The sequence below is a fragment of the Anoplopoma fimbria genome, chromosome 16, assembly GCF_027596085.1.
Source record: "Anoplopoma fimbria isolate UVic2021 breed Golden Eagle Sablefish chromosome 16, Afim_UVic_2022, whole genome shotgun sequence".
Classification (NCBI taxonomy): domain Eukaryota; kingdom Metazoa; phylum Chordata; class Actinopteri; order Perciformes; family Anoplopomatidae; genus Anoplopoma; species Anoplopoma fimbria.
In genome coordinates, this window is record NC_072464.1 from 16,288,814 (window position 1) to 16,313,190 (window position 24,377).

A 24,377-nucleotide genomic window follows, 5' to 3' on the forward strand; every position below is an offset into this window, starting at 1 on the left:
TCTCGCAGCGGGGAAATTTACAGGATTACAGCAGCATAGAGGATAGTGCAAACAAGAGACATAGTAAAAAAAAATTAAAAAAAAAGATCAAAATAAGTATTATAAATAAGCAAATGAGCAATAAAAAACAGTAAAGAATCCACAATAACTGAAATATACAGATATATATATAATTATTATTATAACTATTATTGCACAGTGTATTTGCATTGCACAGGTTTTTAGTGTCATGTGGTCTACTACGTATTGAAACATGTGACAAGGAGAGAAGCGAGGATGGACGACTTCTTATTGGGACGTGTCCCATAAACGGAACTGCGCTTTTTCTACCCGGAGCTGCTCCTCCTCTGCACCGCTCTCCGTGACAGAAAGAGGCAGAGATGTTATCCGCAATCCGGTCTTGTCTTCTACCAGTTTTCAAACTGTATCTGCTTGGATTCAAGGTGCTGTTGGTCCAGATGTTCAGCAAACCCTTCAGGTTGCCAGGTTGGTTCATCTGGCGATACGTTGTTAGAGTGCATAGTGTTACAACTCGACGTGACGTAGTAACGCTCACGTAAAAGCGAGTTAGAAACAGGTAAACACGAGTGAAAGAAAGGGTTGTTTTGCATATTATCATATCCGATTTCTCCAGAAGAGCTCCACGTGTCTTCCTCTTTTCAAAGTGTCTTCATAAAAAGCGTCTACGTTGTGTTGTCATTATATTTGGGTTAAATTCCCACTTTTTCTAACGCAGTCTGGTAAACAGGTGCAGAGCTCACATCGGCTGCAGGTCAATGCATAACGCATGAAACACTGTGCGTTTCTCAAAGAAAAGTAAAGTGCAGCCACTCAGAATCGTGCTCTTGTGTTGTGCATTGAACAGATTATATCGATTCATGAATTCTGCAGGAATATGTTGGTATTTTGTGTAATTGGATGTGATTGCATTATCAATCGTTGTGGTACACCCACTGCTTCTTCAATTATTATTATTATTAGTCACATTACTATTACTATTCCCTATTTCATAATTATAATTCTACTATAATAATTGGTACTGTTATTATAAGTAGTCTTAATTTTGTTTTCCTTCGTTACTCTGCTTACTACTCTTATTATATGAATCATTTATGTCATATACATTGAATGTGTTGTATCTCTGTTATGCTGTTCATTCTGTACACATGACATCTATTGCATTCTGTCCATCCTGGGAGAAGGATCCCTCCTCTGTCGTTCTCCCATAGGTTTCTTCCTTTTTTTCTCCCTGTTAAAGGGTTTTTCCTGTGAATGTGAGGGTTCATGTGTACAGATTGTAAAGCCCTCTGAGGCTAATTTGTAATTTGTGATTCTGGGCTATACAAAATAAACTGAATTGAATTGAATTGCATTAACGCTAGGTCAGCAGTCAGACATGCATTACAAATTATTGTGTGTTTAATTGACATTCATTTTTATTAACATAATGCAAACTTGGAACTGTGTTTGCCAAAAAAAGCACGATACACTCCGGTATCCATGTCCATCATCATATGCATGTATTAAAACAAATGAGACAAAATCACATTGATGAACCCAATAACTAGGAACTCGATAAAGAATGAGATGGAATCAGGCACAGGAAAACACAAAACAAGTGTGGAGGAATTGTCTACTCATGGCCTGAAAGTCACTGTTCTCAGTCAGACAGTTTCCCCCTCCCCCCAAAAAAACAAGTTTTAAGGACACTTTTGCATGGTGAAATTATAAAATACATAATTCTTCAAGAAAGTGAAGGAAAATTATTATACAGTACCATAGGGATGGAAAAACCCCCAGATAAAGTTCATCTGAGTTCATCGGACAATCTTACTACGAGGACTTCTCATGTCTTGAAGCAGCTTCCTTATCAAATGACATCTTCCCTGATATCTGCATGTCCTCTTCTGCCTCTGCCAGTGATGCCCAGACAAGATGGCAAGGTTGCCATAGTGACAGGAGGAGGCAGGGGAATCGGCTTTGAAACAGCCCGCCACATGGCCAAGCTGGGGGCGCATGTTATCATAGGTACAGTATCAAGCACCTCTCCACTGACATGCAGACAGGATCGACAGGCGATGCCACCTTTTAACAGGACAAACACACACACACACACACACACACACACACACACACACACACACACACACACACACACACACACACGTGATTTTAAGAGATTAGGTTCCAGCTGTTTACACTCAAAATAACAACCATAAACACAGTAATAATAATAATAATCTTGCGTTTGTAGTTTTACACAGCAGGCAGGGCGCTTTGATAAATGAAGTGATTATTTTGAAATTGTATCGCATAAAAATGAAATTATCACCATGGAGTGCAAATTGCGTCCCGGTCAGAATCACCTGTGCATAGCAGCGAACATGACAAAGCAATCTTTCAAAGCACTTGCATGCAGATGCAAAACTGATGAAGGAATTTGAGCCTTGTCTCGTCACAGATAATGACGCCCCAATCACTGCTAAACAGGCTGAGATTAGTTTCGCCCAGTTGTTCAGCAGTAAGACAGGGAGAAGGGAACAAAACTTTTTCAGGCTGATTAGAGGACAGCTAACTGATGGCACGACTTTTACAAAGTAACACTAAAGGAAGATAATTAATAAAGGGAAATGATCTTTTCTTGTTGAGAGACAAGTTAGGTAAGGTTTTGCTGTGGCTTTCATTATTTTTATTATGACAGTATCTGCCTGACTGGATTCCAAATGGGTTGAGTGGGAAGACGCAGTACATCTTTTAGCTGAATGAAGTGGGATCCATGATCCATGTTATTTGGGTTACTGAGCTTCTAGGCTACAGATGCATATTTCTTATAATAAAGTGCCAGTCATATTAAAGTCATCCTCTGTGTGTCCCTATTTAAAAAGCCTGTCGCTGTCAGAGATCCTTAATTAGTCGGAGGCGGTCAACAGCTCATTCGCATTCCTCTTGACACCCCGTTGATCAGTCTTAAGCTTTGGAACAACATCAAAACTTGTTTGTTTTTTAGAAAATATGTCCCACTGTGTGATGATGTAAAAACTTTTTGAGCTCTGCTGGGTTTAAAAGGCTGTTATCAAACCGAGTGTTAAATGCAAATTTAGGGTTATGAGAGTCTTTTTGTTTTGCATAAAACAAGGTCTGTTATTGTTCCATAAATTATTTAGTAATATTAACTGTCTGCAGATAAATGGAATGCAAGTCTTATAAGGGGAGAATCTATTAAAAACTCCATAATTGTGCTGTGCACTGACTGACACTAAACTGTCTATATACAAAGTCTTATATATGAATTTTTAAACTTGGTAAAAATGTTATGACATAAAGGCAAGAGCATTTATAATATATTCATAGATCAAGAAACCAATATCCAAACTTAGGACATTAATGACCTTTTTAAATTCATCTTTGGAAATTGTTTGCTACCATCAAAAGTTTGATACAGAAATCCCCAGATATAAACCAAGACCATGAATGTGTATGTGTACTGTATATAGATTCAGCTGAATGCATCCCCATTGCCACTATGTTTATATATTTTTCCTCCCTCCTTGAAGTGCCATTGAGTACCTACTTATCAAGGGGATGCACTACACCGATCACTCACTCATCTTGTATCCCCCGAGCCACTTGCTAAATTATGTGGATCACTACACCTCTGATGTCTTCCTTGTCTCTCACCTTAATGTTATGCAGTTCAAGGCTCCATCTGTGATGAACTGTTCAGCTCCTTCACACACTTCAGCATTTTGTTGAGCCCCTCTGAATCTAGGCTCTGAAGTGAATTGTTTGGTGCACATTGATGAATCTGTAAATATGCCACTTTTTGACCAAAGAATCGTATCTCTCTCAAACTAATCATATCTGTGCTTCCTTCTGTTGTTGATGACAGATGAATGTTACAGGAAAACCTCTTGCTGTAAGATAGTTGTAGCCATGTCATTGTCATTGAGCTAAAGCAAGGAAGTTTCCCTGGAGCAGTAACTGATACATGGTGTGTGTACAACGGTTAGTTGGAAAGCTCTGTTTAGCTTCACAGGTTATCTGTGGGCATTTATCATGTTGTGTTGCAAATACAGAACATAAATTCACATCTAAAAAAGAGTCATTAACTACTTATGGCTGAAACATGCTTTTTTTTTCTGGGTTGCACGTCAGATAACATGCACTTTTATGCACTTCCACATACATCTTGTTTAAGTTTGACACACAGGTCGTCACAACACGTTTAGATTTATAAGATCTGCGCATTCGATCCTTTGCAACTGACGGTTACACACAAATCTTCTCTTTTAGGGTTTACAGAAACATTTGTGTGTATATTAACAGAAGCATAATGCCTGTTTTATCTGTAGAATTGATCTCGTCCTTGGCAGGACTGAAGCAACAGTTTTGAAATGAGTGATTAAAAAAGATTTTCTTGTATTGGAGCTTATTTACCGTATTTCCTGTTCAGCAAAGTTTCCCTACCTCACCAACAAGGGCAGAGTTAGAGATTTCAATGCATGCAGCAAAGGTCCCCACCCCTGTTTTTGCATAAATGTAAATATGAAAATATTATAACAGTAACAATAATTAAAACTTGGCAAACAACTGCGCGTCAACCATTCAACTGATCTGTTGCAGTGATAGGCCTAATCATAATCTGCCCAACAGCATTTGAAGATGTTTATATCCTTATCAGTACCATCTGTAGTTTTCTCTGTGGTAGAGCCGCAACAGTGCTGAGATGCATCTGTTTAATTGTTTGTTTTGTTTGTAATGTTGTGCGTCTTTCTTTTGTCTGGAGGGTTTTCGGGGACTTGTATTTTGATAAAGTGCATTTTCATTTTCATCAAAGATTTCTCCCAGCAAACGCTCCACAACTGGCAGCTGAGCAAACTGCCATTAGCGTCTCCTCAAATGTACACTCCTGTGAGGCTCGATGTCACCTCTGCTGCTCCTATCAAACTAACAGCATCAAGTTTTCCTCTTTATTCTCTGTTTGGTTTCAACTTAAGTCAATCATCAGGTCATCAGAATAAACCACAGACTAGTCTGAGAATTATCGTCGTGCAGAGTGTTTAACATGTAACAGCTAAACAGGGATTTAAAATTGTATATGCTGTAGGAATACCCTCTTAAAATGCATTAAATAATTTACAGAAATGATAGGTTAAGGTGCCCATGTGACACATCATCTATATTTACAATTACTGCAACTCCAAATTGGTCAAACGAACATGATCTTTTACGTTTTCATAGTTATAAATATTATATTCAATATCTGCCAATAACCCCCCACCCCCACCCCCCCATATTACACAATGTCACTTTAAAGAAATTGATTTCACCACTGCACAACAGTCTGAAATTTAAAAACAAAGCCAGAACTATAGTTATGGCTGTGGATTTCTGTATGTGCAAAGATGGACTCAGTCAATGAACCCCTTTAGATTTCATGTTGATCAATAGAAAAATATTTGCCAACTATTTGGATAATTTATCAATCGTTTACTTCAGTTTTAAGAAAGGATGCAAACAATTCCCTGGTTCCAGTTTAAAAGTGTTAGTCTGGGATAATGAGCAATTTCATGACATTACTTTAAGCTTTAGAAAACTGCTATTAGCATTTTAACTATTTTCTGACATTTTGAAGGTTGAGCGATCAATGAATTAATTAGAAAAATAATCAGCTCACTGAACGGCGTGTTACAGTACCAGCTTAGTCTAATAGTACTACTGTTCGACTGTTGAGAATAAAGCCAGCAAGAGAGGAGTATGGGAAAGAAAACCCTCTTCCCCAGCACGATCTACAGTAACTCCCTCCAAGATGGCGTGCATAGAACAGCAATATGTCTCCATGCTCTCTGCTTCCAGGGTGAGACTGTTTTTACATTTAGGTCACATCACAAGCTTCAAAACTCTGAAGAAAACTCTGCCTTATTCATTCAGTGTGTATACCGCAAAGTCAATGTCAGAGTATCCTTGGAGACGGTTTTAGCAGAACATTAATGAGACCTAAGCCCTACGTTTGATTACACACACAAAGTCAATACATGAAGAATTTTTAATGTGAAGCGTCTGTTGTTCAGTCCTATCTGTGTTGAAGCTGATCCTACAGGACTATGAGTGCATCTCAATTTCAAATCCCCACCTCTTGAGATAATTCATGAAGTGAGAATATTTATGGTAAAGTGGATTCCTCTCTAGAAAATGGAGTGGATCCATATTTCAGGTGGAGTGCTTGCATAGTACTTGTGTGAGGAGAGTGTGGTTTGAGCCTCAGCGCTGTCAAATATCAGTTGGATATTAACCAGGATGCAATCGAGCTTGAAGTGTTTTTTGAGTAGATTTTGAATTGAAATGGTGCCTTTTGGAGTGTTTTTATGATAAGATAATACAATTTCAAAAATGTAGTCTTTGCAGCTGCAAAATATGAATGGAATGAAGTGAATAGGCTGGAAACATGAATTACAGCATGCATGCAAGATGTGCATCGCAACACCAGTAGATCCTTTAAAGAAAAAGAATGAAAATACATGAATGAAGAAAATGGAGAAGTTCAAACTGTATACAAATAGCAAACGTTGAATGCCTTTCTCGCTATTTTATTTTTTGGAAAAACATCGACACAGTTTTTGTGACCTCAAGATAAGATAAGCCTTTATTGATGCACAGAGGAGAAACGGTGTAAGAAGGAAAAGATGCGTCAGCTCTGTCATGGTTAAAGAAAATACTCACCTTAATATCAAAACAAGACTGTTTTATTTCTGCTTCATGCAATAAAATAAAAAATACGATTTTAATTCCCAGTCAAGGCATTTTACCACTCAAATATCTCAAAGATATCGATTTCTTGTCTCCTTCTGTGCCAACGTCCTACATTTCATTAAGTCATGAATGAATGCCAAATGCAAAGACAGAAGCAGTTTACCAGCCAAAGTGCCATTAAATTAAGTCTATACAACGCATTGTGAAATGTAGGCTTGATGAACTGGACTCACAAAGGAAATCATCTTTGTGTTTTGGAAATCTACATTAATGCATTTGCTATATAGCACAAGAAAGAGTCTGTGGAGGCCAATTGTGTTATATGTAGCTTGATGAAATCACTCTCGTCGCTGTGATGGGTGTTTTTCCAGTCCCCACAGGGGGCAGATTTAACCAAAATTTACATTGGGAATTGGCACATCCTTTTACACCAATAAGCCAGGTCTTTAATTGTTGAGAACGTGCTGTCTTCTTACTGTGCATTGTCCCACATCTAAAGTGCAGGACACACATAGCACACACAATAATGGCAGCCTATAGGTAATTGTATATGACCGAAGATGCTGCTCAGGAGCTAGACTGCATGGATGTATGGATTATCTAGTTTATCAAGAAATAGAGAAGTCCCTCCTCTTCCAGTATCCCCCATGGGACCCTATTTTTTTATCCATTTTGAATTGGGCCATTAATTACACATATAATGATTGCTAATTTAAAAGATAATTTTGCAATTCAATGTTTTTCTGAAATATGGTGCCATGGTGGTCCATAAGAAGGGGCAGGACTTCACCTCTCTGTAGCTCCAACATGTGACTTAGCTGTTGCATTTGCAGGTAAAGCAAACCCGATGAACTTAACACAGACATGAGGTTAATACTGAATTTATTACAGGTGTGAGTATAAGTATGATGTGTATGTTAGGAGTTTCTTACTCTGCGTCACGCTCCTTTTATCCATTTGTTCAGCTTTAGCAAGATTATTGAAGTAAATTAATTAGGTTACATTTTTATCCCCCAGCCCAAAAATATTTAGTAGGCAAATGAATACCTCGGGGCATTTTAATCAGAGGCTATTAAATGGAGAGCTTTGAGCGAAAGCATTTCTGCAGAAAACTGTATTTAATATGTGGCGTTCTCAGTGACTGTTGGTCCATAAGCAGAGATGCCTGTTGAAGAACAACTATTTGTCTAAAATAATTTATTTGTGTGAGATCATTCTGTTCTGTTGTGTGACCCTTGCAACACGTCAACAAGAGGAGCCACATCCTTCAGGCCAGCCTTAACCGCAGTGCATCAGGGTAAATTATGCTGTGCCCTTGGAAAGGCCTGTGTTATAATCCAAGATTAGTGTGTGTGTATGTGTTTGTGTCTGTGAATGTGTGTGAATTTGGGCATGTATGTGCATGCAGCCAATCGGCACATTTGAGAAGTGGGAATGAGCTAATGTTTGACTCATGTTTTGTCAATGAGTGTTTTGTCAGTTGACTTATCACTTAATTGACTACCCTAATTGTCCGTACTAATTTGTAGGAGGTCAGTTGATGAAGTATATGTGTGTGTGTTTATCGGTTCTCTTGAAAACAAGGCGCAGTAAATTAGACACCAGCACTCAATTTCTTTCATCTCCAAGTGTCTTTCTCATATTTTCATCCTGTGCTTAATGTATTCTTCTGTCTTTCCCAGAGACAGGGTTCATTTTTATGCAAACATCATCTTTAGATTAATATTTGGTTTTTCTGTCAATGAATGCTACTTTGAGTTCTGAATGAATATTAAGGTCGCCTCCCTTTGAGACAAAAATATTAACAACGAGGTTCATGTTTTTTTCACAACTAGTTTGTCTCTCGATGCCAATTCAGATAACAAAATTAGACAACAGCTATTTTGAAAATGCTCTCTGGGATTGCTTGAGTTCAAGTGTCATTTACCATCAGGTGTACTTTCTATTTAAAATGTTATACATTTTTATGGTATAATCAATTGCATTTTTCTTTTAATTACTGATTTAGTATTTGAAATCTTCCTCAATGGCTCAATTGTTGTATGAACTCTTCGTTTGAAAAACCCTTCTTGGAAATACGTTTTAACAAGATGAAAGAACAAAGGACTGAAAAAACAGGAAATGCAGTATTATTGTATTAAAAGCCTCTAAGGAGTTGTCAGACATCGTATTAATCTGTGTGTCTCCGTCTCTTTCAGGTGGGAGGGATGAGCAGGAGGGTCTGGTTGCCGTCAGAAGGATCTGTGAAGAGTATAAAGAAGCCAAAGGTAACATTGCAAACATGTCTGAGAACACATGCACAAACAAACACACACACGTGTGCGTGTGTGTACTCGTTTTTCTGTGCCACTGTTTGAAGATAAAGGGCAAAGCTGCAGCAGTGTGTCCCTCAGGCTTGTTTCTACAGTTTTTTACTAGACACACACACATAATCGCACACTTGCAGGTATACACTCATACGGAGACACACAGTGCTTCCATGCTGGCTCTACAATGTCAGGAGTGTTGTTGATGCACCAGGAGGAAGAGGAGGATACGAGGGGAAAAGCCCATGAAAAGACGACGAGGGGAGATAAGTCAAGCGAAATGTGAGAGAGGAGGGGGAAAGAAGGGACAGGGAAGGAGACAGGGGGGCGGAGGAGAGCATGATGAATGGGCAAATATAGGACACTAAAAGATGGAAAAGAAAGACGAGGTGGAGGGAAAATTGAGGTGCAGAGGAGACAAACGAGATTTATTACTTCATTGACTAACGCTTACTGTGTTCTCTGTAACTCCCGTGTTGAGAAATTGATTTGGCTGACCTTCACAGCGCCATAAATTCCACCATAGTCTCATGACTAAGGAGGATCATGAGTTCGTTTTTTTCCTGTACCGGCCTTGAGTCTGTATCACCTTGCAAGGCTCGTCATAAGGTGTTTACCTCGGGGGTACTTTTAAAGATTTGTACTAATTATTGATTATTACCAGCATGTGGCTTGTATTTCTTTCACCTGGTGAGTCTGTGTGTGCGCCGTCATAGCAAAGTGTTGGTCCTGGATAGACCTCGGACTATTCTCATTTCTGGATTTTGTGCCTCTTACGCTCCTCCAAAATACATCTCAAGGAGCAAGGAGGCTCGCTGTAGGAGTTGAAGACAAGGATACACCGGTGTATCTTTTGCGAAAGTCCATCCATTATCCCCCGCTCACCGGCGGGGCCACGGGGGCTGCAGGCTGAGCAGGGTATTCCAGACGTCCCTCTCATTTTCTAGCTCTTCCTCAGTTTCCCTGTTGTGCTCCCAGTCTCGACGAGAGAAATCTCATTTTGGCCGCTTGTAGCAGTGATATGATTCTTTCATCATTTATGCTAATCATGCTAATGAGGAAAAGGTTGCATGACCACACCATGGTAATAGCTGAATTTATGGACATCACAAACATGGACTTAGACCACCTTTCTACTCCACTATAAGCTCAATTAAAGCCATTTCCAGTTTTTAGTGATTAGTTAGCTCATTGTGCTAATAACGCCAATTGCCCAACATGCAACTCTTAGCAACCAAGCTTAAATTCATCTGCTAAACCTATATATTCTATTTTAATAATACAACTTCATAGGAAACCACATTGCTGGGTTTCATATAGGCTATAATATAGGAGTTTCCAGTAGACTAATTAGGGAAGCTGTGGATTGTCTTGCTCGTCTCTCCAGTGGGGAGCAGCAGAAAGCCGGCTGACTGGGTCCCTGCTTGTGTGTGGCTGTCAGGTACAGAGACAGCGACCATGTAGCTGGTGTCATTGAAGTCGATTTCCCCTGGACCGGGCCGTGGTGGAATTGATTACTTCTTTTGTAATTGGCAGGCACTGAGGCATAAGGCACAAGGGGGTGTCTGTAGCCAGATGCTTGTGCACTGAATGAGAATGTGTTTGTGTGTGTGTGTGTGTGTGTGTGTGTGTGTGTGTGTGTGTGTGTGTGTGTGTGTGTGTGTGTGTGTGTGTGTGTGTGTGTGTGTGTGTGTGTGTGTGTGTGTGTTTTTTTTTTGAATGAGACTGTAATGGATTCTCATTAGTATGTGAGGCAGGAGCTTTAAACATCTCTGTCCAAACGCCCTTTGGCATCCTTCCTAGTGTTTGCACATTTGTCTTTTATGAGAAAGGGGAGACAGCTCATAATAAACATGTCGGCTGCAGACGTGGTTCTTAAACTGGAACTTGTTGACAATTGTAGAGGTCCTTTGGGAGATTTCAATGTGTCACCAATGAAAAAAGAATTTAATTTCACTAGAAGCTTTTTGACGTATTTTGTAGATTGTGTTCATTCAGGTCACATAATATTCTGAACTTTTCAGCCAGGCGCAAAGTCACACCGCTCCTCAATGTCACACCTGGCTGACTATCATTACATTACATTACAGTCATTTAGCAGACGCTTTTATCCAAAACGACTTACAATCAGTAGTATATTACATATCATTCACCCATTCACACACTGATGACAGGCTACCATGCAAGGTGCCACCATCAGACTCTAACTAACATTCATGCAACATCCAGTCCACACCGATGGCAAGCCTTCGGGAGCAACTTGGGGTTAAGTGTCTTGCCCAAGGACACATCGACTGCCGAAGCCGGGTATCGAACCACCGACCCTCTGATTGGAGAACTACCTTGCTCTCCACTACGCCCAATCAAATTAAGTAAGAGGAGGGCTTTACTACTTAACCACTGCCTTCCTGTTTTGATCCAGGTAGATGTTGTAGGGTTAGCTAGCTAGTTAGCTGTTGGGCTGTGAAAGAGCTACGAAGTTTGTGAGAGGAAGAGGGGATTCATATCTTGTGTTGTGAGTTTCATGTAGGCTACAGTGAGTGATGGAGAGAGTGTTGGAGAGAGTCAGCGCATTATCCGTTTTCCGTTAGTCACATATAATCTGTTGCGCACGCAGCGTTTCTCCTAAGGGGCATCCAGGCAGCAACCTCCAGTTCTGCCGAGTTAGGCAAATGCGGAAGTGTAGAAATTCAGTAAACTCAGTAAACATTGTGAACATGAGTTAATGGACTTAATAACTAGTTGTAATTCTTCTTCAATACATCATGATGTTCATTTAGTAAATTATGGTCCAGTTTAAACCATAAAGCATGTAGCGACGCATCTGTGTGATCAGCCCATTTGCTTTGTGTTGCCAGGTAACCAGCGGTGAATCCCAGAAGTCACTGCTACACAAAACTCTCCAAAAATAAACCACAAATTGTCATTTCTAAACCTTTTGTTTTTTGTATGGATTAAACAAACTGTGTAATGTGACTTTTAATGGTGCTGGTAGGCACATTGTTTTCTCTTCAGACAGACATGCCAGCTGGTTTCTACAATGTCGAATTTTAATGCAAAACTTAGCAAAGCGTTCCCTAAATAAAGGTGTTTTGTCCCGTTTGGTATCATGTTTTAGTGTATTGCCTTGTGTAACAAAGCTACTGTCCCTAGAAAACCCTGAGAACAATCCTGTGGAAATATGCTAATGCCTTTAGACTGCAAGTGAGCTTTAGTCAATGAGGCTTAAAGCATTTTACTTTAAATTATAAACACACACACACTAACACACTAACACACAGGGTATTTGGGGTTTTATTGCCGAAGGCAGCGCTGTCTGTCCACTAACTTTAGTCACGGTGCACTTGAAAGTAACACTTTGTGCCTCAAACCATGGACCTACATTACAGTGTGAAGCAAGGCAACCTGTGTGTGTGTGTGTGTGTGTGTGTGTGTGTGTGTGTGTGTGTGTGTGTGTGTGTGTGTGTGTGTGTGTGTGTGTGTGTGTGTGTGTGTGTGTGTGTGTGTGTGTGTGTTGTGCCTGCTTAACACACATTACATTTCTCGCTTAGGTAAGCCAGCTGCTCCCTTCCTACAAAAACTATTATCATTTTACCTAAGCTCTTTCACTCCAATTAACATCATTTTTGTCGCCTTTGTTTAGTTAATGCATTAAAACAATTGAACCAACCATTTCTAAGTTGAAAGTTTTTAAACGACTGACCTTGTTAGTTTGTTTTTGTACATCGACAGATATCTTTTTGTGCACATTACGACCGTGACATGGTGCACATTCGTGAAAAACTGTTGCAAATGTTGGGTGTATTATTTCTGAGTGATTGTGTAGTGTATACAAGATATGTATGTGTGTGTTTATTTGTATTAGTGCTCTAGTATTTGTATGGGTAAGACAGCTGTCTCGACTTTATCATTCCTTTAACACTACAAGCTGGAGTTGACTGGGACACCAGCCAGCCTCCTCTCTCTTGGAGGAGCTAACACTGGCATCACGCCCAGACTTAATATTCTTAGATATCACTGTTTTTTGTCAGGCAGTTCAAAGGGAAACTATTTATTTATGACCCTATAAGAGGTGCTTTTAGGGAACTATTTTACACAGTAGAGAGGTAGCAAGGTGTGATTCATGGAAATTACAACTGGCTTCAGATTCAGGTGAATTTATGACTCGACAATCATCTTGTATAGTATTGTATTTACAGCAAAAATGAATAACGCCCCCCCCAAAAAAAAACCATCAAGGTGTTAACAGTCAATTTCGCTGAAGAGAAAATGTAATGTGTTGACCAGCAATGTATTATTGTAATATTACATTTAGTTGTAATTCAGCTTCATCATGTCTACTGTATTTTACAATCAAGTCACAAGACGCGTGTTAAAGTCATTGACTGTGGCTCAGTGGAGAGCAGGGAGAAGAATAGAAAAGCGCTATACAAGTACAGTCCATTGTGTTGCTTTTTTAGAAATATTTTTTTAATATATTTTTCTAGCAAATAGAAACTGCTAATAGATTCAACTCAAACTGTTCAGTAGCTTTCCATTGTATTCCTTGCTTCTTATTATATAAAGTTATTATATTTATATAACTAATGAACATGTTTGTATTAATTTGTATTATTTATTAGACCATTTTCACTTGCTCCCTTTTCAGTAGTTATGCACATCTTTTCACCTAAAAGCCAATCAAACTCTACTAGCCCAGTAGAAACAGTTGAGGGATTTTCAGTTGGAGGAAGTGTTTCTTTTTTTTTTTTCAGTGACTCTTGTTGACTGCAATGCCTCTGATTGTGCACTGATGTGGCAGGAACAATTTCTAATCATGTTTAGTGTTCAAAATTACAGACGCAATTGCATAACCCTCTTTGTGTCTGCTTTTCCATCCGCAAAGAGCAACTGGTTGAGACGCAAAAAGAGAGCTGTTTGTGTGGCTGAGGAGACAGAAAAGGGGAAGAGGGAGCTGTTGGTCCACAAGCTCTGGAGCAGAGTTAGAAATCGCTACTCTTCCATGAAACCATCCTTTGACTTTTGCCCCCTTCAAGACTTCACAAGTCATAAATGTGACATGGTGCATTGAAGTGTCTTTGTTTGGAAGTCATGCCAAAAAGCCCACTGTGGAAAACATCTGTTGTTTTGTAGGCAACAGTAAAGTTTAGTCCTTTTTCACTGCAGGCATTTTTACTTGTCACAGAAGGAACAGCACAGGTGTAACTAAAAACATTAAAGATGGCTCTTCTCTAAATGGAATTCAGCCATCATTGATTTTTTCTTATCCATGCTTTTCCTACTTTGACACGACAAACCATATGTCTGTAATAACATGATTAGAGGGACAGTGTGTGGGAATTTGTGGCATCTGGCTTTGTGGATTGCAACCAATTTAATACCCTTCCATGTACTCCTCTCCTTCTAAGACTGCAGTAACGTGATACGCAAAACTATGGTAACGCTGTTTTGTACGCTCAGAGGCCACCCTGACTATTAAAAACACTGCTGACGGAGCAACCAAAGTCAAACGGCGGCTGGCGATGCCATGGTTTTGCACTTTGCGGCTCACGTACCTCAATTTCACAAGCATGTCGGAGAACTACGGTGGCCTTTCGGTACCGTAATAATAATAATACCGTAATCTTGCTGGAGCCAATGTTTGGTTTGTCCATTCGGGGCTACTGTAGAAACATGGGTGTGTAACACGGCGGACTCTGTGAAGAGGACCTGCTCTCTATGTAGATACTAAGGGCTCATTCTAAGCTAAAGAAAAGAATAGAATAGTTTCACTTATGTGATTATGCTCCTATGAAAACACATTTATGAATATTATTTTCTATTTCTGCTAATAGATCCCCAAAGTGCTACCCACTGGCCCTTTACTGAACTAATGGAATAAATTAACTGTTCAGATTGAAAGTGGGATTTAATGTATTTTATATAAATCTGAATTCAGTATTAAAATTACTTATCAAACCTCAATCCTTTTGAGACCGTTGGGGGCAACTTGTGTCACTGGTTGTCGAGGATGAAAAGGACCAAGATGTTTTAAAATCATGGCAGTTTAAATTTTGCAAGACCCAAATCAAGTGTTTTTTCCCTGCCCTTCAGCTGTCATCCTCTCCCTCACCTGTGTCGCTGATGTGGATGTGCCATGAATTTCATCTGTATTTAACAATTAGACTGGTTTCGATACTTGATTTGAATTATTCAAAGTTGTAACCAGTGACCAACTGTATGACCATCCGTGCATACCAAAAAATGTGTTTTCTAAACTTTTGCATGTCATTAAACTGAAAATTATTGTACAGTGTAGCTAAACAAAAAATACTTAAAATAGGTTTAAGAGCATTTGAAATAGTGGAGTAGTGACAGGTCATTATAGACATTCAGTCTAGAAGAAACAATTCACAAACCTTTAAGTTATTGTCAAACTTTAAATTATAATTATATTAACACAACAGATACATCAGCTATGTAATGCAAACTCAGGTGTTTAATATTTATTTGTATTAACATATTATGTATGGTTGTTTACTTGGCTTTATACTATCCACCTAAAAGTAATAAAATCATCAACTGGCATGCATAGAAATGTCTACACTGTTTTATTAAACCACTTTAACAGTTTTAGCAAGGGACTCACACCCGCTTTGCTATTACAGTAACTCAAAATTAATTTAAAATAATTAAGGCGCTGTTTAATTTGCAGTTCACAGTTTAATTTAAGTTAACATGCAGTGGAAATGATAATAATGATAAATTAGAGACGGAAATTGTGAATGGATCCAGTGGGTCATAAACAGCATGTGTGTGTCTCTCCAAAGGCAGTTCCTGTCGTCGGTTTCAAATAATTCCCCCGTAATAAAAACAGTCAGTGTGTTTGAGTCAAGGAAGCTGAGCTTTACAAAGGGATCCTGGGGTCTTAATTGAGGGCCGGCAGCAGCAGGCCCTTGCCAGGTCGATGGCATATCACCCCCGGTGGGCTTTCTAGACATCACTGGCCTGTCTGAAAGGGCCCGGCCCCAAGGGAGTCCACTAGAGAGGAGAGGAGAGGACTGACAGGAGGGGACACAGGACACACACACACACACACACACACACACACACACACACACACACACACACACACACACACACACACACACACACACACACACACACACACACACACACACACACACACACACACACATTTACATTTACTTGCTGGTATGAATACAAGCCAAATACACACCGACACACACCCGCGCACACACACTGAGATATTGTTGTGCTTAAGGTCATTCAAATGCACATACTTGTATTCTCTGCTTCTGTCTTTTCTTTTTACATTCTCCCTCTCTTTCCCTCCTTATCTCTCTTGCAAACACACACATACACAGACACACACACACGCACACACACTCAGCACGAGGTGAGTGGCATGGCTTGGAGATAAGGCTGCTATCAGACCTTCATCAGGAACGGCTGCACTCTCATCTGTCACAGCGGCTTTTTTTCCTCTATCAGCTCCATCAGTCCTCTTCCTGTCTTTGTCCATTTATATTTGACCCTCTCCAGGCTTACTGGAGTTATAGGGTGGAACAATATATAATTTTCCTCATGTTTGAAAGGAGTGGCCTTCTCTCTGTATTATGGCAGTGTGCTCATGTTTTAGTACTTTGGCAACAGCTGTTTACCCAACAGGAAACAAGGATATTTACATATTTTGGGTGGGGTTCATCCCTATTTTTTCCATTGCAATTTGAGGGTTTGGGTTGAATTGAGGAGAATTTGACATTACTATTAAACAGAGCCGAGTCAGAACATAAATGATCCAAAGGCTTTGAGCATCTCGAGGCATACTTGTCAGTATGGATGTAGATATCCTCACTTTACATTCTCATCGTTGATCCCAGACTCAATGCTCCCTCTGATACTGTGAAAGAGAATATTACCCCCGTCACCTCTACATTGAGAGTTGGAGTGGAAAAACAATGTGAGTATTATAATAACTCTGTGGTTTCCCCTACAAGCCTGAAGAAAAACATAAAATGAAAGACCTCAAACTGTTGCAGATGCAACCATTGCACACATTGGTAAGCCTGAAATATGGCACAAGGAAACACTTTTTATGCACTTACACTGCATTTATATTGCTTTTTGGTGAGGGATTGGTCAGCTAATTGTGCAAGTTACCAAAAGGTCATGCAGTATTTACACTCTTAGAATGTGTTTTTCTAGCAGAGAGGTGCTAGGAAATGAGAGTCTGTAGAGGAGGACGAAGAGTGGCAATTTTAAAGCCTGTCTTGATGAAATGCGATTTAAATTTACTTTTTAAGATTGACTCTGCAGTGGATTGTGAAGGTCATTCCATCAACAGGAAGCCTGTTTGGAGAAAGAGGGATGAACATCATTACTTTTTATCTATTTCAACAGTAGTAAATAAAGAGGGAGACAGAAAGAGATTGGTAAGGTTTATAAGAATACGTCCAAATAAGAAGCAACAGAACTGGCCTGAAAAGATCAAGAAAAGACAAAAAGTAAATCGGAAGTTTTAGGAATGAATTTGCAAAACTCATCCTATGAATGTGATGTCTCTTTTTACTTTCTGTAAAAATGTCACAACTCAGTGTAATGTGACAACTCAATATGACACTCATTCTCCAAGGGTTGGAGCAGTGACATGAGGGACAGACACCAGACAATTCACAGTAATCCCATATAATTTATTGGCTGGTGAAGTCTCCTTTCATGCCTGTCTTATTCTTCCGGATGTATAACAATAATAGTGCTGCTTGAACATTAACACTCTTCATACTGTGCTAAGTAGACATCCCCACAAGAAGTATGTGTCTGTCAAGGTTTTAAAGTATTGCAGAGTTCAGCATCCTCAAAGTAACTTCTCTGCATACAGTACACACACACACACACACACTTACACTTAAGCATACAGAGTCCCTTTTACGCTCTGATGATACCAGCTCCTGGGCATTGCTGTCCTACCTGTGTCTTATCAAACATTAGACCTGATATAACGGTGCGTTAAGCTTTCATGTGGCTCAGGAAGAAGTATTAGGTTTAAAATAATGTGCTGGAGCAACAGAAGCGTAGCGCTGCCAGCATCGTAGTTTAAGAACCCAACGAGCCTACAGTAAGAGATGATTAATACACTCTTTGATGTCTTACAGCCAAAATGGCTAGCAGAAATAATCCCTTTATAATGGCTCTGACATGTGTATCTCTCTGTGTGTGTTTGTGTGTGTGTGTGTGTGTGTGTGTGTGTACATTCCAGTGGAGTTCACCAAACTGGACCTCGCCTCTTTGCAGTCCGTCCGTCAATTTGTCCAGAGCTTCAAGGAGCGGGACATACCACTACACATTCTAGTCAACAATGGTGAGTGATGAAGATGTCAGCCGTCCATCAAGTATTCAGTGAGAAAAGTAGAAATCATTAACTAGATTAATTTAAAGGCCGTCACCTGACTGAATTTTTAAAAGGATTTAAAGCGTTAAACTCACACACTTTGACATTCATAGTACACAACGTGTCATCCTCCAATTTTTTTTGATTTAACTGATTATAAAACTGATGCTTTTTAACATTACTAATGATATAAAAATGGATATTGTGGAAACGTTTTTTCCCGCAAAAGACAAAAATCCTGAAATTGTCAATGTTCAGACTGGATTTCTTTTCTTTGGATCAAATTCCATCAAAGTCTGTTTCTGTCATCTATCTGTCTCAGCCCTCTATGCTCGCCTGCCTTCTAGTTTTCATGCGCTCTCAATCTAAGCACGTAGTGTTCAGGCCACAGGTGTCCCCTTATTGGTGAGTCAGCCACTGATGAGCCACTAAAGGCAGATCACAGGTGTGATCACACATAATGAGTCCTGTGTTGAACACTGCAGACACATTAGTGACCCCTATAATATATTATTAGAAGAGTATTAACCAATTCATGTACTCTATTTTGTGTGTTTGATGCTTTAGCCACACCAAACACTTTGGATTTAAGTGTTCCTAACAATATTACACATAATGTTTGGAATACAACAAACACTGAAATGTATTTTTGTACGTTTGTGTGTTTGTGTGTTTTAAGCGGGTGTCATGCTGGTTCCTGAGGGCCGTACTGAAGATGGATTTGAGCAGCACTTTGGCGTGAACTACCTTGGCCACTTCCTGTTGACCTGGCTGCTCCTGGACACACTGAAGGATTCTGGGAAATGTAGTTCCTTCTCGCGTGTTGTCAACATCTCCTCCTCAGCCCACAGCGTTGGCAAGATCCACCTAAATGATTTAAATAGCTGGTAAGCTTCCACACACTCTCACAGACACACACACACACACACACACACACACACACACACACACACACACACACACACACACACACACACACACACACACACACGTAAGCAATCATAACCATTTAAAAAAAGAGTGGTGTATAAAGAACATTTAATCAGTATGTAAATGATGATTCCAGTTTATTTTAACTGGGATCTTGTTTTGGACTTTTATCAGTGATAATAACATTGGACCAACTTAATTGATGAGATCTGGGAGCAAAGGGAAATCGGTCAGAGTATTAGACAGGATGTAAACAACCTACAATGAAAAAAACTACAAGAATGAACCCTTAACTGTGTTTTTCTGTTTTGTTCTGCATTGTTTGTTGTAAGAACATTGCAAATCCAATCACGAACGCCAGTGTCTAATTCTCCTGTTGGCATGAGTGGACAACTGTTGGCTCCAGTTGGCTCAGTATCATTCCAGTTAGCTGTCCAGAAGCATTAGCAGCCGGAATATCTTTGTTGTGTTAGATTAACCCTAGTGGCAGGAAAAGGACCAAACCAATGTGCTTAGCCTCTCACAATATGTTATTACTGATATAATTCAAAATCCTTTCAGTTATTAATGCCGTTCTCCGCTATGATAGCTTGCAAGGCTTTAGTTATGCCTTCAAGGGTTCTCGGAAGATCCCTGAAAAAAAGAAACTGTCTGTATATTCTGCCAATCTTTTCCTTTCCGATGCCTCAGAGTTTCCCACCCGTTTTGATACAAGGTAAAACTGTGACTGGATTATACCTAAACAGTAACATACAACCAAAAGTTGAGAGTTTTAGTGTTGAGGTTCCTAATGTAACTATCTTGTAGCTAAATTGACAAACGTACCTACTGTAAAGGAAATAAAATAAAATACAAATTGAAACTGGAATTGAATTATCCTGTGGGTATATTAGATACTCAAACAGTCCAGTCTTTCACAGATGTGTTTTTCGATGGGACGAGCTTTACACATATTTAATATAATATAATAGGGAGAGTATTTACACCTGCAACTGCTGTTGTTCTTACTTTTATTGTTGGACTAGATATCCCCAGTTGAAGGTCTTTGTAAATTCTGCAGTCAAATGAGGTTGTCTGGTTTCAGATGCTTCACATCAATGACACTGTGCGTCCTTGTTAGCCTGTTGAGGATTCATAGAGGTATTGTTAAGTTTCCTCTGTAAGAAGAGCTTGGCCCTATTGAACAGGACATGGCGAAATAGAACCTATTGTGGCAACAGTTTATTATAATCAACTGAGAATAACAACTGTTTAACTGCCTTTTATCTGTGTTGTATTTAAACAGAGGCACATTTCATGGTTTTAAAGTAAGCGTCTTACAGTATTTATTGCTTTCTCTCTCTTCAGCCAGTGTTATTCAGCCCATGCTGCTTACTGTCAAAGTAAGCTGGCCCAGCTGTTATTCAGCTCCCACCTCCACCAGGAGCTGCAGCATGGAGGTTTCCCACTGAGTTCATGTGCTGTGGATCCCGGCATGGTGGATACTGCTCTCTATCGCCATCTCTGGACGCCCCTCTGCCTGGTGCAGAGCATCATCGCTCGCCTGCTTTTCAGGGTAAAAACACTGTGCTGTACTTTCATCTGCTTTATTCATACATTTGATTTATGTCATCCTGCAAGTCAGCAGAGCCACTGTGATACAACTATTAAAGTACACTTATCATACACGTAATGAAGTGCTAAAATTAAATTAAAAATGTTAATTGCGACGCTATGTAGTTCTATAAAAAATACAATTAAAAAAAACACACTTTGTGAAATGAACTTCTGCTACACAATTTATCATTGTTCAAGTTGCCAGACACTGACTTTAACAACAAACTTGTGTGCAGAGATGTACAGGATCTTTTTTCACAGGATGAAACACAGACAATCATGCATGCGTATACACACAGTCTATCCACATCACTGAAAACGGAAGTGCTACTAAAAATCAAGGCAGGCTGTTCACTGGGTGTTATATTTTTAAACATTTCTTGCATAGCTTAAAGCTGTGGCCGTGGGCTGTTGTTAATGTCCCTGGGATTTAATGGAAGGAGACGTGTGCGTGTTTGAGCCCAAAAAAGGCAATTGTCACAGGCATTTGCCTCCGAGCACAACCCTCGGGATGGTTCTGCCCCACATACGCAAACACATTAATCACACAAACTCATGCATGTAATTATTAACAAGCATTCACACAAACACACAAACTGTGTCTCTCCTGTTACGACACCTTTTGTATCTAGAGCCGTAGCATTCAGGTTCATTCAGAGCCAAAGGCTTGAAGATAAGCAGAGAGAGAATTAAAAAGGCAGAGAGAGTACTATATTAATCCTAAATCACATTGCAAACAACAAAACGACGATCAAAGAAGTAGATACTATGTATACATATATATATATATATATTACACACACAAAAAATAAAGAAAAACAAGTAGCTGCAAGGCATTCAGATGATGCTCTTACCAGCAGCCGCTTTAGGCAGCATGCTGCCATCAATATCTGAAGGAATTCCTTTATTGATCCCATGGGGAATATAATAATAATAATAATAATAATAATAAGTTAGTATTATGCAGTATCTTTTGCAAGTAAAGCATTAAACAACAGGTGAGCTGATTTTTTTTTTTTTTTTATAAACACAAAATTAGACAGTCACGGCACGGGGATGTGGGCAAGACGGACACTGGCTCAATCCTGCTGCGGCGCCTAACAATCAAACTGTTTTGAAAAATGTTCAAAGATGACCTGATTAGAGTCCAAATGTCTGTCAAACCAATTTTGTTTTCTCAGTTTCCAATGAGTAAGTGTTGTCCTCTCTACTGAAAGACATGCTAGACCAATTAATCGTTGCATCACCCCTGTTGTTCTTCCAATTACCCTGCTGAATAAGTAAATACTTAACACAATTTGACAGATAATTTCTACGCTGTTATGTTTTTCAACTGCTCTATGGTGAGAGATACTCCTAGGTCTCTCTCCTACTTTGAAATGAAATGTATGTTATAAACAGTTGTAAAAATGTTATATACAGTTATAAAAATGTATATAACAAAAGTTTGGAAAAGGGTCCTTTTGCCACTTACTGTCTCGCTTTTCTATCAGCAGTGTCAATTGTTTTTATTTAACCTAAACTGGTCTATGAAGAAAATTGATTTAGATTAATAGTACTTACTTTTAGCTTGACCAGACATACGCTTTAATCAATAACAGCCAAAGTCCGAGAGTTACTTTTGAAGCTGGAAATTCATAAGCAATCAGACGTAATGAGCAATTAAATGAGTGGCCTGTAGCCATGGAAATTAGCTGTTTGTTTTATTGTCCTCTCACAAAAAGTGTTCGTTTATCGCGCTAAAACCGCTTCATGTGTGAACCCAAGCCACATGAATAATGTAGCTCAAGTAGTGTTTGCTTGTATCGTCGCTTGTACTGAAAAAATTTAGCCCTGCGAGCTAAGTAATAATTAATTCAGAGAAACAATTAAAATTCTGGTTTAGAAATATTGTGGAGTACAACAACACACGCACAGACTATGCACACAAAGTATGCAAGTGTACTGTTGATGCTCGCTGGATGTGATCCCCTCTCTGCTCTGAAACCTGCTCCTGGTCTCACAGCTGACACTGAGATCATTGTTGAAATGCATCAACACTAACACTCTAACACACGCACACGTATGCAGACACACACACACACACACACACACACACACACACACACACACACACACACACACACACACACACACACACACACACCAACACACACACAGGCCAACACACTGAGCCATCGTTTCACTGACGCTAATAAACAGTGACATCAGCCCTCCTTTGGCATTCACTCACAAACACACACACACACACACACACTTAGACACGCTATTTGTTTTTTGCAGCTATAACTTGTTTTTGAACTTGTCATCCTGCACTCACTCTAATTCTTTTTGATGTTTATATTTATTTATTTTTGATGTTTATATTTATTTATTAATGTGTGTGTGTGTGTGTGTGTGTGTGTGTGTGCATGTCTTCAACAGACTCCTGCAGAGGGCGCTGCCACGGTGTTGTTTGCTGCTCTGTCACCGACCCTGGAGGGGGAGTGTGGGGGGGGCTACTGGGCCAAGGGGCGAAGGGAGATGACAACACCGCCGACCTTTGACCCCCAGCTGCAGCTAAGCCTATGGGAAACCAGTGTCCAGTTGCTGGGCCTGCAGTAGCATGGGCGGAAAGGACGACTAACTGGAGTAAACCTCGAAGAAAAAATCAGATGAAGACCCTTACCCCGGGGCCAAAAGACACCTTCTCCTCCACCTCCCTTTATCTCAGTATTTATTTACATCCATACCTCACACCGAGGTGTTCATAGAGATTTATGTTGACAATCTGACAATCCACCGCTGGACTGGTTATTAGGGGAGTGAAAACCTCCATTTGTTCCAGACCTGCCAAAGAAGGTTTGTTTTTGTTTTTTCGCTTTGAGCAAATAAACATATACAAACACACAATAGGGGTTACATCAATATATGGTTTTGCTGTCATAGATACTGGGCAGCTGCTGGCCTTAAGTTATTAACAGATATCAGTTGTCATCCATCTCTGATATGAAGCTTATTCCTTGATCATAACTAACCTGATGTCTGGCCGGAGGAATCGTTCCACAGTGTCATGTTCTAAAACCTGCCATGACACCTGCCTCACTCTGCCTTAATGTCATTAGTCTGGCTTTCAGTGAAGATGTTCATTGTTCATTGTTCAGTGAACTAACTGCTGTTTCAGAGGCTTTTCAATGTGTAAGGTAAAAATATCAGCAAACATTACGATGCTTTTATGGCAAAATAATACTTTGGCATACTGGCTTCAAAAATCCCATGGTGGTCAAGCCCTAGCATACACACATACACACATTCATGCTCCTTGATAATGTCCTAATTTTCAAATCTGACCCTGCCTTTCCGTGGCAAGGGAATGTGATGTCATCAGTTTCATTTGACACATCACCATGATTTTACAGATCGTC

At 39.6% G+C, this 24,377-nt stretch overlaps 1 protein-coding gene across 2 annotated transcripts; it reads left to right on the top strand.

The window, feature by feature from the left end:
• The first annotated feature begins 312 nt into the window (after positions 1-312).
• LOC129104813 (dehydrogenase/reductase SDR family member on chromosome X-like) lies at positions 313-24,377 on the top strand. Of its 2 annotated transcripts, XM_054615660.1 has the most exons (7): positions 313-486; positions 1,921-2,028; positions 8,949-9,017; positions 18,316-18,417; positions 19,127-19,334; positions 20,725-20,932; positions 23,398-24,377. In XM_054615660.1, exons 1-7 carry the CDS (start codon positions 381-383, stop codon positions 23,575-23,577), a joined length of 981 nt encoding a protein of 326 aa, XP_054471635.1. In that variant the 5' UTR covers positions 313-380; the 3' UTR covers positions 23,578-24,377. The 2 variants fall into 2 exon arrangements, with proteins under 2 accessions (XP_054471635.1, XP_054471636.1); XM_054615661.1 differs by lacking the exon at positions 1,921-2,028.